We start from the raw sequence: 14,707 nt of genomic DNA on the forward strand, positions 1-14,707 counted from the left end.
AATTAGCTGGAGGGAGAGACCCACAAGCATCAGAACCAACCCCAAAGCTAGCCTTGTTATGCAAGTCTAATCCTACTGATCCTGTTGGGATCAACCTGTTGGTCTTGACTTGCAGTAGCAAGGAGGAAAATACAGTTGTCTACATTTCAAATGTTTATTTATCTTTTAAAGGTGATCTGTGAATTCTCTTTGATGGGAGCCAGCTGAAGAGGGAACAAATGCGCAGAAAAGAAATAGCCCTGGCAATAGGTTTAAATGTGCAGGAGACAGAGGTGAGACGGAGGAGGGGGATCTCTGAGCCTTTAGAGCCCATTTGAGGACCTTGTGATGCAAAACCAGTCGTCGGCAACAGACAGTTCCCATGGCAACAGCGATCTGCCAAAGTTCTTTGTTGACAAATGACAGCTCTCCTTTCCTCAGCACTTACTTGGCGATGTGTGTATGTCTGTGCGTTCGGGGCTTTTATTTGGCAAGCCCCATTATGGTATTCACATGTGGTTTTCTCATGCTCACGCACATGCTGTCACACATCGTGCTGGTTTGCCTTACCTTTCCCTAATCGCCACAGTACAATTTGTCCATTTTTGGGATCTTAACATAATCTCATGGCAAATGCTGCTACATATTTACAGACGGTTGAGGGAAAAAAAGGAAAAGCGAGGCAAGTTTATTTGTGTAGCACATTTCATGTATAAGACAATTCAACATGCTTAACATAAAACATTACAAGCATTCCAGTGAATTAAAACAAAATGTTAAGACATTGAAAAAATCACACTAAAATCACCGAAAATAATTAGAATAAAATGATTAAAACCAAGCATCATTCTAGATATATTAAAAGATTGTGTGCAAATGGGGATTCAAACAAGAGAATAAAGCATCGATTCATGAGAATGGTGCAGTAAACAAAAATGTTTTCAGCCCTGATTTAATTAAATGAACTGACAGTTTGAGCAGACTTCAGGAATTTGGGCAGTTTGTTCCACAGGTGAGGAGCCTTGTAACTAAATGCTGCTTCACTTTGTTTCGTTCTGGTTCTGGGAACACACAAGAGACCTGACCCAGACGATCTGAGGTGTGTGGATGCTTCCTTGGGTCCTAGTAAATCATGCATGTATTTTTGTCCAAGACCATTTAGCGATTTATAGACCAGCAGCAAGATTTTAAAATCTATTCTTTGACTCACTGAAAGCCAGTGTAGTGATTTGAGGACAGGTGTGATGTGGTCCAATTTCCTGGTGTTCGTACCGATTCTGGTGGCAGTATTTTGGATCAGCTGCAGCAGCCAGATTGATTTTTTTTATCAAGACCTGTAAAGACACAATTAGAGTAATATAACCTATTGGAAATAAAAGCATGAACATGTTTTTTCTGTGTCTGGTTGAGACACAAAGCCCTTAATTCGAGCTATGTTTTTCAGGTGGTAATGGGCAGATTTAGTAATGGCTTTAAGTGGTTGTTAAACTCAAGTTTGAGTTAATAATTACACCAACATCTTCTGGCTTCATTTGTAGATTTCAATGACATGGAGTTAATGCGAGCACTGATCTTGGACCATTTTTGGTGCCAAAAACAATCACTTCTGTCTTTTCTAGATTAAGATGGAGAAAATTCTGGTTCATTCGCTGGTTAATTTGATGAATACACTTACTTAATGAAGGGTCACTGATAGTGCCCTGCGACTGGCTGGCGACCAGTTCGGGGTGTAGTCTGCCTTCGCCCGTTGACGGCTGGGATAGGCTCCAGCACCTCCCCGCGACCCTGTATAGGATAAGCGGTTTGGAAGACGACACACGCACTTACTTAATGAAAGTAAGGGAGTATAGTCATGTTGTGTGTCAGGTGCAGTATGATAAAATGTTGTGATGCACCATAATCTCTGCAAGGGGCACCATAGATATTGAATAGAAGAGGTCCAAGAATGGACCCTTGTGGAACCTCGCATGTGATGTTTGTTCGCTCAGACTCTTGATTGCCAATCGAGAAGTAGTCACTATCTTGCAAGTAAGATTTAAAACAGTGCTACTAAGTCCCACCCACTGTTCTAGTCCGTCAAGTAGTATATTGTGATCAACTGTGTCAAATGTAGCACTGAGATCTCGCAATACCAAGACTGTTTTTGGAGGCATCGTTATTTAGATGGATGTCATTTAAGTCTTTAATAAGTGCACTCTCAGTGCTGTGGAATGGTTGAGAACTCCAGACTGAAATACATTAAAGGGACTGTTGAAAAACAACACTTTCAATGAATTTTCCCCCAAAACAGATTTGATATGGGCCTGTAGTTACTTATTGTTGAAGCATCCACGTTAGTTTTTTTTTTTTACAAGTGGTTTTACTACTGCAGTTTTTAAAGCCTGGGGAAATTGCCCTGATTGAATAGAATTATTCACTATGAGTAATACATTTGGTGCTATGCATCAAAAACATTTACAACTATTTCTTTCAAAGTTGAGTAATCTTGAGGGGTCAAATGTTCAAGATTAACTGAAGAAAAAGAACGCACAAGTGACATTGTGATTGCTCTGGAGAGGGAACAATTTACTTTCTGTCGTATCTGGATGTAATATTTTATTTTTGGAAAAGGCTGCAAAGTCATTGCTTTTGCTTTTGCTTGTTGGACAGCAAAAGTTTCATCGGTCATTTAGCATTTTCACATGATTAAATTAAATATTTAAAGTTTTAATCTACACAGCTGCAAACGCTCATAGTGTCAATCGAGTCTGGCCATTATTCTCCTTGCAAAGGTTACATTGGTAACACACAATTCTTGCACTGGATCTCTTTCAATAGTGTAGGATGGTCCTAATGTTGTTGCAGGTCAATCTAATAATAGTTTAAAAGTGTCATGACATGGGAGACAAAGAAATGGGGATCTGAGGTCGGAGCAGAAAAAGATGGAGTCAGGCTGAGAGGCAGGATACAAACACCCCTGCGGCAGAAGTGTCATGAATAGATGATCTAGCATCCTCACCTTACATCACGGCCGTCAACATGTTCGCACCAGAGCTGTGACTTTAGCGCTACACATACACGCAGACTCTCACACACACACACACACGCACACCCCCACACACACATGGTGTAAAATATGTTTCACAATGGCTTAGCGGCTTTCAAGCAATCTGCATTAATGTCATCCAGGACCTGCACAGTTTCAGCAATAATCCTGTAATTAGGGCACACATGCCGAGCACTATTACTGGATCAAAGGAACATTTCACTGTCCAATGTCAGTGAGCCCCCAGTGCACCAATAGATAAGAGTATTTTTAACAGTCACAATAACAAGTGAGTGAAGCTTTCAGAATTGGACCCTTCTTGGACTCGTAATTTGCATGAGACATAGGAATACATGTCTCATGCTCATAGCAATATTTCTGAGAAATGACATGACTGTGTCAGCACTCATTGTGCTGTATCTGAAAGCTTCTCAAGGATTAACATGCTGTGAGAAAGAGAAAGAGGCGATTTTGTTTTTCTCACGTTTTTACTGATTTTCACACGTATCACAGAACATTACCTAAAGATATGAAAGTACATGGACTCTTTATCTTGTTTGTCTTACACTTTTTTTTTTGCTTCAAAAACAGATTTGTCAAATTATTAAAAAAAAAAAAAAAAAAAAGACATCACTGATAATCACAGGATTCCGATGCTGCAGAAAAGGGGCTTAGGGGTGGAGGGCAATTGGCTGGTACCTCACTCGTCAATTTGTAAGAGTCACGCATGCCAAGATAGTCATTAGTGTGTTGTTTTTTGAACAGTAGATGAGAGGCAGGTAGCATGCAATGAAAGCTCACTGTAACAAACATCCCATACACTATCCGTCAAAATAATTGGGAGCTTGAATTATTTTGGAACGTAAGATCTGTTCTCGATATCCATTATTTATGTTGCTGAAAAAAAAAAAAAGGATTTGTTTAAAGACTAACAAAAACAAAACTCACTAATCCTGAAATCATGCCATGAATGCTAATGATGCATTTGTAGATGTTGTGCATTCTTCCTATTTTGGAAGCTTACACTGTCAGTGTCAAACAAAACAGGTCAAAGGAGGGAACTGAATCAAAGCCGAGAGACATGGTGTGAGCTGTATATTATATTGACAACTGAGCATTTGGTGATAATACCATGTGTGTAGTATGATTATGACAGACTAATACAAAGATTCTCTTTCAACGCCCTGATACAATAACAGAAGTTAAATTTGGCAGAACAAGTGGGAAATGGTGGGGGGCGGGAATGCTAGGTGCCAATCAAATAAAAAAGGCGACGGGCCCCTCTAGTGAAATTTGAACATATAAAAGTCGCTTAACAAGCAGCCAGTGTCTTCAGGCTGAGGCCACTACAAGGAGGGACATGTTTTGGTCTTTTTCTAGTGAACAAATGTTCTAATGAAGCCGGTACTATGGCAGCATCCCTGCCTGCTACTCGCTAATTCTTACTTCAATGCAAGAGGTTTCACAAAAATAAGACATTTACGATTTATTATTTAAGGCCATTTTATCAGCAGTAACTCCAGCATAAGTTTTACTACTTTGGTCCCATGGACATCATCAAATTCTGGTTCATGGATTGCTCCATTGGGTAGGGATCAGATAACTGACTTGGAAATCGCTAAATAGGAAAATTATTTTCTTTTACAAAGTGTTGTTTCACAGTACGCTTAGGGTCGTTATTCATGTTGACCGTGAGTTGCTGTGCTTTAAGTTTTGCAGCATTTGGCTGAATGTGAGAGGAAAGCCCTACACACTTTTGAATACATCTTGTATATATATATATATATATATATATATATATATATATATATATATATATATATATATATATATACATATATATATATATATATATATATATATATATATATATATATATATATACATATATATATATATATATATATATATATATATATATATATATATATATATATATATAGTCAATTGCCCAAATATTATTGAGACCCTGAAAGGCAACGCTGCATGAAACGGCTTGAAATCCTAAACGGCAGATGGCATATTTTGTTGTGAAATGTCTTAAATTCAATTGAATGCTCACATTTCATTCACATATTGAGGGGTTCATTTTGGTGTCGTATAAGGCAAATCATAAAATATTTGTCACACTGTCCAAATACTTCTTTACTTACTGTTAAGTGTTGCTACTGTCCAGTAACTAAAATAGTGCTTGGGGGTGTTCATTTACTGCAGGCCGATGCTGATGTACAGTATGCAGCATATTGTCGCTGTCCTGTGAAAAACCCTTATCATTTTTTTCAATTTTCTTATGTTTACGGAAATGGTGTTTCCGCGTTACAGACATCGTATTAATGTGAAAATAAAAACATTTTCCAAAATTGTGTTTCAATACATTGGGATCAACAGTGTTTTTCACAGGACAGTGTCGATATGCTCATTTGAAGTATCTAAGAATGGCGCTAAACACATTTCTGTCCATTGGCTGGTCAGTGAATAATCATTACTTCTGTGCTACAATGCGCAACTTCAGGCTTCCAGAATGTACAAATGTATTTGTTGGCTGAGCTGGCTGATTAACTTAAGGTCAAGGTCAAACTGAACTACAGTCTGCCACTATGTGGAGATGTTGCTGTCGTTAAGGTTATTAGGGCTCCTGAGTGGAACCACGAGATTTCTTTCTTTCGGACAAAATCTCATTGAGACACATCTATTAGAGTGGGTGCCACTATCTGAGGATTTATTTACAGTATGCTAACTTTCTCTAATGCCAAACAAACCCTTGCCAGTAGATTAAAATGTGACATTGCAATCATTCATTATGTTGATAAGATATGATATGTACTGTATGCATGTGTGGAAAGACAAATCTAAGACAAAGGGACTCTCTTCGTTATGAGATTCCAATGTTATATTTTAGATTAAATGTTTTTGGACAAAACAAGAAAAAAAATACAGGTAAAACAGCCTTAAGAAACGGATACAGACTAGGCTTTAGTAAGCTGAAACAAGTTTTCTTCAAGGTTGGCTCAAGTTTGTGTATGTCAGTGCTGAGTTATCCAAAACATGCATTCTAAATACAAAAAAAAACAAAAAACAAAAAAAAACAGTATGTATATTTAGTAATAGTCTTACCCACATTTGAAAAAAGTCACAGCATTCAAGAAAATGCCAGTGTCAAGTCTTTAAGGAACAATTACATGAACACACAAAATACATGAACCGTAAAAACTCCAAGGCACTTGTATTTATGTTTTAACATTGCCAATGCTTTCGATTGTTGTCTCTTATAATATGAAGACGACACTATGGTGTCTCTCTTGCAGGTCTAAATAACAGAATACGGTACACAATGTCATGTAACCACAATGATAATAATAAAAAAGATTAAAGTCAAGTTTTGGAATGCTACATAATATTCTGAACACAATCAAGACAGACACTCTTGTTTAGGGTCCTGAAGTAAGACCATTGCACCAATGCAAGGCTTCATTTGATACCTTTGTGCTATGTTATGGAACTTGAAAATAGTCTTGGAGGCAGTGCATTACTGAATATAAGATCCCTTAATATTTAACAACACATTGTCACAATGCCAAATGTTCTTTAGGTCTTCCTCTTCTTGAATCGTTCTTTAATCACTAAATTTCAGTTAGCTGAGCATGTCAGGTGTCGTTTCTGCATTTATAGTCTCCAAGACTTGTATGCAAGCAAACTGTTATTGTCTGTGACCCCGACGCTGCCGACAGTGACCCTTGAGAAGTTCTTCCTCAGCAGCAGAGTCCCACTCGGCAGGCGGGACGCCGTGCGCCTCCTCCTCCCGCTCAGCCTCCTCCTGCTTTTCTATGCGAGCAGACACGAAGTCGTCTGCTTGTGTCCTGCTGCCAGCGTGACCCTGCATGGCCTTCGTCCGACTTTTCTGCCTTGACGTAGCCCTGAGCCAATCACTAGAAGGTCCCGCTTGTCTCCTTTCACCAACCTCTTCCTCCTCCTCTTCCTCTTCATCAATTTCATCCTCCTCTTCTGCTTCCTCATCCTCGTCATCGGACCCTTCTAAGACTGTCAGTCCTAGCTTAGGATGGCTAGCTATTTGAAAGAAGGAGGACGAGTGCGGTTCTGCATCGTACATGGAGAAGGGGAGGTGAAGGTAGTGTCCCGCAGCCGCCGCAGCAGCATAGATGCAGCAGCATGTCTGGGCGCAGTCATCTCGGAGGTCCCCTTGTCCTGAACGGACCATCCGGAACCGTTTACGGAAGGGCGGTCCGGCTTGGGGTGCTAAGCAGATCGGTGTGGGTACGGACCTGTTCGGTGCCTGCTGTGTGGGGTTTGAGGTCGGGGGTAAGACGTTGGTAAAAACTGGGTTGGGAGAGAAGCACCATTCGGTGCTCTGGAGCAGGATGTCAGCTCGTAAACGCCGGAGGAGGTTGTTAACAAGGACGGAGCGTCGCAGGAAAACCTCGGGGTCATCTATGAAGCGCATCTTCTCCAGAGAGAGACGCAGCACGTGGGCTCGCTCCTCCAAAACGGGAGCCACCTGAGGGACAGTTGGCAACCAGGGAAAGGTCATTAGTCCAAAAAACAAAAAAAATATTCTTATTTATTCAGGCAAAAATTAAACGCTTCAGTTGTTCACTTGTTAGTTTTACATCAGTAATGATTGATTCATTTTCAAACAAAAAAAGGGTTTTAAATGATTGTTTTTGCAAGCCTCCAAATTCTTCAGAATACGCTGATAAATATTCAATATGTTTTCCACAAGAACCGGGGAGTATGGGGAGAAAAAAAAATGCAGAAAACCCGGAAAAAATAAAGAGTATGAAAACATATTGAAAAAAAGACATGAATGTGTGAATCTGCATGTGTTGAACTGCATGGGTCAAATGTAGTTTTAAGTTGGAATATAAATTAGACTTGACATTTAGCTGTAGGCTAGCCATGGCACTCAGTGTTTACCTTAAAGCGGAAGTCAACCCAAACATATATGGGCCATTCTACTGAATTGGTTCAAATTCAAAGTTGGAAAATGTGTGAAATTTGTATTTTATTTCAGAAAAACCTTTATTGTATTCATGTTGCACCATATATAAGGGGCACAAATATAGTAAAAGTACAGTCAATTTTCAAATAGTATTTTCTAGCTTTTCCCTAATATCTTGCCTGTCCCTAAAATGTGTCACTATTGAAACACACAATTACAGAAAAATAAAAATAATTCTAGTAGCCGATTCATATTTTTTTCCATTCCCTCAACAGAGTATTTTTATAGATTAATATATATGGTTTTGACATCAAAACCAATCAAAATGAATTTTTAACAGAATTTAATATGACTTTTTCTGAAATAAATCCAAATGTATATGCTATTTTTTATTGTAAAATGTAGAAAGTTGATCAAATTGACTTCAAAAGTCATCATTAATTAAAACAAACATATCTTTAAACAATCATTATCAAAAATTGTTGGTTGATAATTCAATACTTTTTATTTTTGTTAAAACATCAGTTTTTTCTGTAGTGACTGAAACATTTCAGTTGTGATCATATTGTTGCTGCTGTTGCAGTAATACTTTGTGTGAGGGTAGCATTGTAATCACTTAACTAGTTTTGCTATATTTTAACTTTAACGTGTATTATAACTAAAGAAACATTATTTTTTCCATTTTCTACTGCTTTGTGCTGTACTCAGGGTCGCAGGGGGTTGGAGTTGATCACAGCTGACTTAGGGCAAAAGCAGGGTACACGCTGGACCGGTCACCTGTCCATCACAGGGCTCTTCATCATTGAAAAACGGTGGTTTCACCTTTCAAATGAAAATTTAATTGGAATGACAAACATTTTTGTAATATACATTTCCGTGTATGTATGTTCCCTCTCTCTCTGTTTTTTGAGAGACATCTGGTGGTCTTGTCTTTTGCACCATGCTCTTCTGACTTTCCTTTGCTCTCTGCTGGATAATTCATTGGTAGACTTCAGCTTTCCTTCTTCCTTCCATCTCTTATTTCTTTCTCTTTTCTTTATTAAATATTCTTTGGATTTCACTGGGTCATTGTAACCCTACGCCTGTACTCTGTCTCTGCTAGGCTTTTTGGCATTTTGGTGTTTTTCCCTTCAAATTAAGATAACATATGAAATAGAATATTGTTCAAATCAGAGAGATCTATGTAGGACATATGTACATATGTATTATATTATTTAAAACTTACTTTATTCAAAACTAAACACCATATTGTCACTGCCGAAACCATTATGTCACAACCGAAACCCCTCTGTATGTTTCGGTAGTGACTTCAAATTAAGATAACATATGAAAAGGATTATTGTTAAAGTCAGAAAGATCTATGTATGACATATGTATCTATGTATTATATTATTTAAAACTTACTTTATTAAAAAAGAAGCATCATATTGTTACTACCGAAACCATTATGTCACTACCGAAACGTTTCGGTAGTGACCGTTTCGGTAGTGATGTTTTATTATAGTTGTTGACAATACTCAACAATGCTAGGCACAACGTGGCTACCAGAGACAGTTTTAAGCATGTGTACAGAGATAGAAAACAGTACATTTAGCATTAAAATCATGTGCTCATATTATTGCCGAAATGAGGTGTTCGGTAGTGACGGTCCTTAAAACCACATGCTGATTTTCAGATTGTGGAGGGCACATAACTTAATAATGCTGCCAACTAATTACTCGCCATGTGCCCAGTGATGAACATGAAGGTAATGTCTCTTACTGGTGAAATTTCTGGGGATGTGGCTAAAACCAAGCCCTGCCTACAGACAAATACTCTTTGCGTTTCGGTAGCGACATGAAAAGTTGGGACAGGTTTTTTTAACATAAAAACTTCTCATTTGAAAAAAATCTACAAAATCAATGTAAATCTTTCACCGTACATTTGAAAGCAATCACAATGTTCTATTAAAGTAAAGTATTTTTTAAATTCCCAAAATCTTCTACATTTTTTTTTCATGAATTGAAATTTAGGAGTTAGAGATTGGGACAGCCACCTCCCAATAGGAAGTGACATAGAAAAGATGACTTTTGAGGAAGGTCAAAGTTTTATACATGCATTAGTTGGAGAAGAAATGTTATAGCATGCTCATCTAGCCGTGTATTTTTTCTTTTTAAAGCACATTTAATACTATGCTAAACATAGTTTAATAGTATCTCAATTAATGCCTTGTGGTAAAATAGATTATAACAAAATATTACTAAATATGCAAGGTTTGAACACTTCTTTGTTTTTTTTAATTTGATTTTCATTGTGGGACAGCAATTTCAACCAATTCGGTAGATTGGCTCATAATATAAATTAAGCAGCAAAATGCACTCATTTTTAGCCATCTCTGGGGGCGGCCATTTTGTCTTCTGTCGACTGAAAATGACATCACAACTGCTCACAATGACCAATCACGGCTCAGATTCAGGAAACAGGTCAGCCGTGATTGGTCGTTGTGAGCAGTTGTGATGTCATTTTCGGTCGACAGAAGACAAAATGGCCGCCCCAGACATGGCTAAAAACTAGTGCATTTTGCTGCTTAACTTATATTCCACAAACTCAAAATTAATCAGAATGCCGTGTTTCAACTACTGGGCCTGATGGGAACATATTCTTGAAAAAAATATGTTTGGGTTGACTTACGTTTTAAGCCCGGTTCACATGGCAGGATAATCGGCCCAATTTTTAGGCCAGAATGAGCTATAATCCTGCTGTGTCTGGTGTACTCAGACTGATCTCGACCACACGGGAGGACGTTGAGAGTGACATGCAGCTGATTGACAGTGTCGTGCAGCCGATAAGAAAGCGAGGTGACGGGGCAGCGAAGACGTGTGGTGAGAATCCAAAATCAAAACAGTCATCGCGCAACAGAGCCCAACGTCTTTTCTTTTTGCGTCGCTTTTTTCCCTAAAAGTAATCCCTAAACGGGGTCACCGTCAAGACAGCATGCTGCCTCTTCGTCGGCATTGTTCATTTACGCGGACGTCAGGTTTAATCTCGAGGGGTTTTGCGAGATTTTCAGTTTGAAGTAAGAATATCCCTGATCAATAGTGAAGCTTTCATTTTTAAGGGCACTTACTATACCCCAACCCCCCCCCCCCCCCCCATTTTATAATTAGCCTACTGAGTCAGACTGCCGAGAAATATGATGAACACTTCCAAGCATTTATAAGCACTTCAGCCAAAGTTCAAGAATTTTTCAAACCTTGAAAGCACAACATTAAAATCCAAGCACCCGTACAAACCGGGAAATAAGGATGTATATACATACATACATACACACACGCACACACACACACAATCATAATTATATATATATCGACAAGGCTCGCTGTTGCTAAAGGGCAACCACGCTGTACGAATCTCTTACCCACTGCCTGAAACGTATGATGAAGTTGTCAATCTCCTGAAGCACGAGCGCCATCACAAATCTGACACCAATGAAACACCCTCGTATATGGTTACAGTATGACACAATCACTGATACTCTTCAGTCACTTTATTCCCGCGACTGTTAACAGAATACACATTTATTCATGAGCTGCTATCGGTCACAACTCACTCCCAGTCATTGCAAACACTCTTGTCCCTTGAGCCAACATTCAATCTTGTATGTCCATTCTGCCTGAAATGTTCCTTTGCTCCTTTCCTCTTTCATCTTGACAGACACCCCAGCCACACTCATAACAAAACACATTCCATTTATGCTATCGCCATGTAGACCATGTGCGCCTCTCCTGCGCTGAATTTAAAGAGAATGAGAGGAGCCGTTTCCATTGGCCTGGAAGCAAGTTGGCTGTGTTCACGCCCACAACGGCGCAAAATTGACTCTTTTTAACTTTGCGCGTCTACAAAAATATCAAACGAAAGAAAACTTCACCCACGTGTACAGTTAGACTACGCTTTGTGTTACACTTGTGCTAGGCATGGAAATCAGGCCCTACATGTTGTTTTGATTACTGAAGCAATAATGAAAGTATAAAACATGTAATTCAATACTTACAGTCTGGCAATATGTCCTGAAACTGAATGAAGCTTCATCATCATCAACCAACTTCCTCTTGAAGTATGCAATTCTTGACATTGACGCATGGTCTTGAAGTCGTCGAAAGGGGGATTCTACAGAAAAAATAATTGTTTCAAGAAACATTATATACTTGTAGAAATGCAGTCACTTATTATTTCAGTGTTGAAGAAGTATAAGTTTAACCAAAAGGTTGTTAGTGAAGTTATATTACAGTGGACATGTCATAGTGGGACACAATGGTACAGACTAGGGCTGGGAACAAAAGTCGACCAACTCGGTTATGTCGAGCACAAAAATTGGTCGACACAAAAATACATGCCTTGAAACTATGATAGCTTTAAAGACCACATATTTGGTACGTGTTTGGCATTTGTTATGGTGGATGGCCAGATGCACGTTGCACTCTTCCGGAAACAGAATGCATTATGCCTAACCAGGGTTTGCGGTTGTTTATTTCCGCAAAATTGTCATAATTAAAGTTTTATGTCGTTACTATGAAGTTAAGCTGGGGTCGCTTGGAAACGGGAACACAGGGATGTAGATGCATGATGAGCCTGTCTGGATCACCCACTGTAATACTATGATGGGTAAATGTCTGTTTTAATGTCATCTATTCTACCATCACTAGTTAGAACACACTCTGTATTATTACACAATAGACTACACGCTATATTGTAAGCTTCCTTAGCGAATTTAGCTTAGCATAGCTTGCTCCAAAGCGCGTCTACATGGCTAAGCAGAGATGGAGTCGGAGTGTAACGTGATGTGATTATAATGGGAAATCTGTGAGAAAAATAAACAAGGACCAGGCGAGCATAACAGTTGCTGCTCAATCACAAGTTATTACATCTGCTGGCAGCGGAGCAGCCATTAATGGCCGTGAGAGGCACCTGTGTGTTGTAGACGACACAAGACCCTGGCTTATATGAAAAGTAATATATTCTTTACTTTGAAGTTAGTTTAGTGTTCAAACATTATGTTTGGCAAATTGAAGTGTTATGTGCAGAGGCGTCGTTATCACTGTCAGATACTTTCCACGGGGGAAAAAAGTTACCTGGCAATAGGCGCGGGGGTGGGGGGAATGAGGGTATTAAAAGGAATAAGCGATAAGATAATAGATTCCAAAAAGAAGTTTCTGACAGCCCTTGTACTGAAATAAAACAATATTAAGAACTTAGTTTCAAGAAATGTATACCTAGATTATTGATACTGTCCAATGAAAAGTCTTTACTGTACCTTGACTTTACTGTGACTTGAGTTAAAAAAAAAAAAAAAAACAACATTTGGATATTTTCACTGACAAAAAGCAACAAATTAAATCCTTCTCATAGGGACAAGTTGGCATGGCAACTGGTAAGAAAAAAGGGACACTATAAAAAAACCAATTGACGTGTTTACCCGGTTTCAATTGGTGTTCCGTGTGGCCTGGCGAGGTGGTGTTTGACAGGCAGGTCTTGCTGCAGCGCTCCGTTTTCCATATTGGTTGGTATGTCGGGAGGGGAGTTTCTCCCTCTGGCTCCAAGAAAGGATTCATGGACAAGACGAGGGTCATCTCTTTTAGTGATTTGGGTCTGGAAAAACAGCAACATTTAATCAGTTAATTAAATAAAGTTGATCAGTGTATTTTTTGAGTGATGATATGACCAACGATATACATCTATGTTGGATGGATCCGTTTCTAGTGCATGTGAGCTTCATGAGCATCTAAAGTTGGCTGCCAGCTCCATAGCACCCATCATGGGCGGTTCTAGACAGTTTTACCTGGGGTGGCAAGAGATTCAGTTGGGAGGGTGCAGGGATTTATATCTAAATACAGTGATCCTCGCAGCCATATCGGGAGCTATATTGCAGAAAGACGCATTGTTTCAAAGATATGAGTTGACTCGGAGGCTTTGTACATACCCGCAGGCACTCATAAAAGGCGGTGACTGGTTCCCATCGCGAGATTGACCAACGAGAGTATATATATATATATATATATATATATATATATATATATATATATATATATATATATATATATATATATATATATATATATATTTATATATATATATATATATATATATATATATATATATATATATTAGGGGTGTAACGGTACACTAAATCACATTTCGGTTCGGTTCGGTTTTTTGGAAACTTCGGTTTGGTATATTTTCGGTACAAAAAAAACAGATTTTTTTTTTTTGTTTAAATATGTTTATTTTGAAAAGATGACAAGTAAATGTTACATTTTTTAGAAAAAATAAAAGCGAACCATTCGGGTGATATTCTAAGAAATTAGACCAGAATACATAAATAAAATAATAATAAAAAGTGTATATATGTACTGTAATGAAAACTTGGCTTCAACTTGAATACTTAGATGTGTCATAGGCTGTTGCTGCTGAGTGTTTAAAGGTTTCAGTGTCTTAATAATTTACTAAATTAAGATATCTTTATTTTTAGTGTATTTTTTTTTCATGTTTTCTAAAAAATATACCATTTACTTTTCAAAATATATTTAAAAAAATACATCAAATCTGTTTTTTTGTACTGAAAATATACCGAACCGAAGTTTCTAAAAAACCGAACCGAACCGAAATGTGATTTAGCGTACCGTTACACCCCTAATATATCCATCCATCATCTATACCGCTTGTCCTCACAAGGGTCGCGGGCGTGCTGGAGCCTATCCCGGCTGCCATTG

The 14,707-nt window shown here is 38.4% G+C and overlaps 1 protein-coding gene across 1 annotated transcript in view; it reads right to left on the reverse strand.

Annotated features, from left to right (window-relative positions):
- Window positions 1–5,872: 5,872 nt before the first annotated feature.
- Window positions 5,873–14,707, reverse strand: part of sertad4 (SERTA domain containing 4) — a 30,921-nt gene continuing 22,086 nt past the window's right edge. Inside the window, exons 2-4 of the mRNA XM_086050622.1 lie at window positions 13,414–13,586; window positions 11,992–12,107; window positions 5,873–7,517 (exon numbers count right to left, since the gene is read on the reverse strand). Coding sequence (XP_085906748.1) covers window positions 6,702–7,517; window positions 11,992–12,107; window positions 13,414–13,567 — 1,086 coding nt within the window. The 5' untranslated portion in view covers window positions 13,568–13,586 and the 3' untranslated portion in view covers window positions 5,873–6,701. The remainder of the gene's footprint in view (window positions 7,518–11,991; window positions 12,108–13,413; window positions 13,587–14,707) is intronic.

Source organism: Filicampus tigris, chromosome 13, assembly GCF_054856515.1.
Source record: "Filicampus tigris isolate MCC_2025a chromosome 13, RoL_Ftig_1.0, whole genome shotgun sequence".
Lineage (NCBI taxonomy): Eukaryota > Metazoa > Chordata > Actinopteri > Syngnathiformes > Syngnathidae > Filicampus > Filicampus tigris.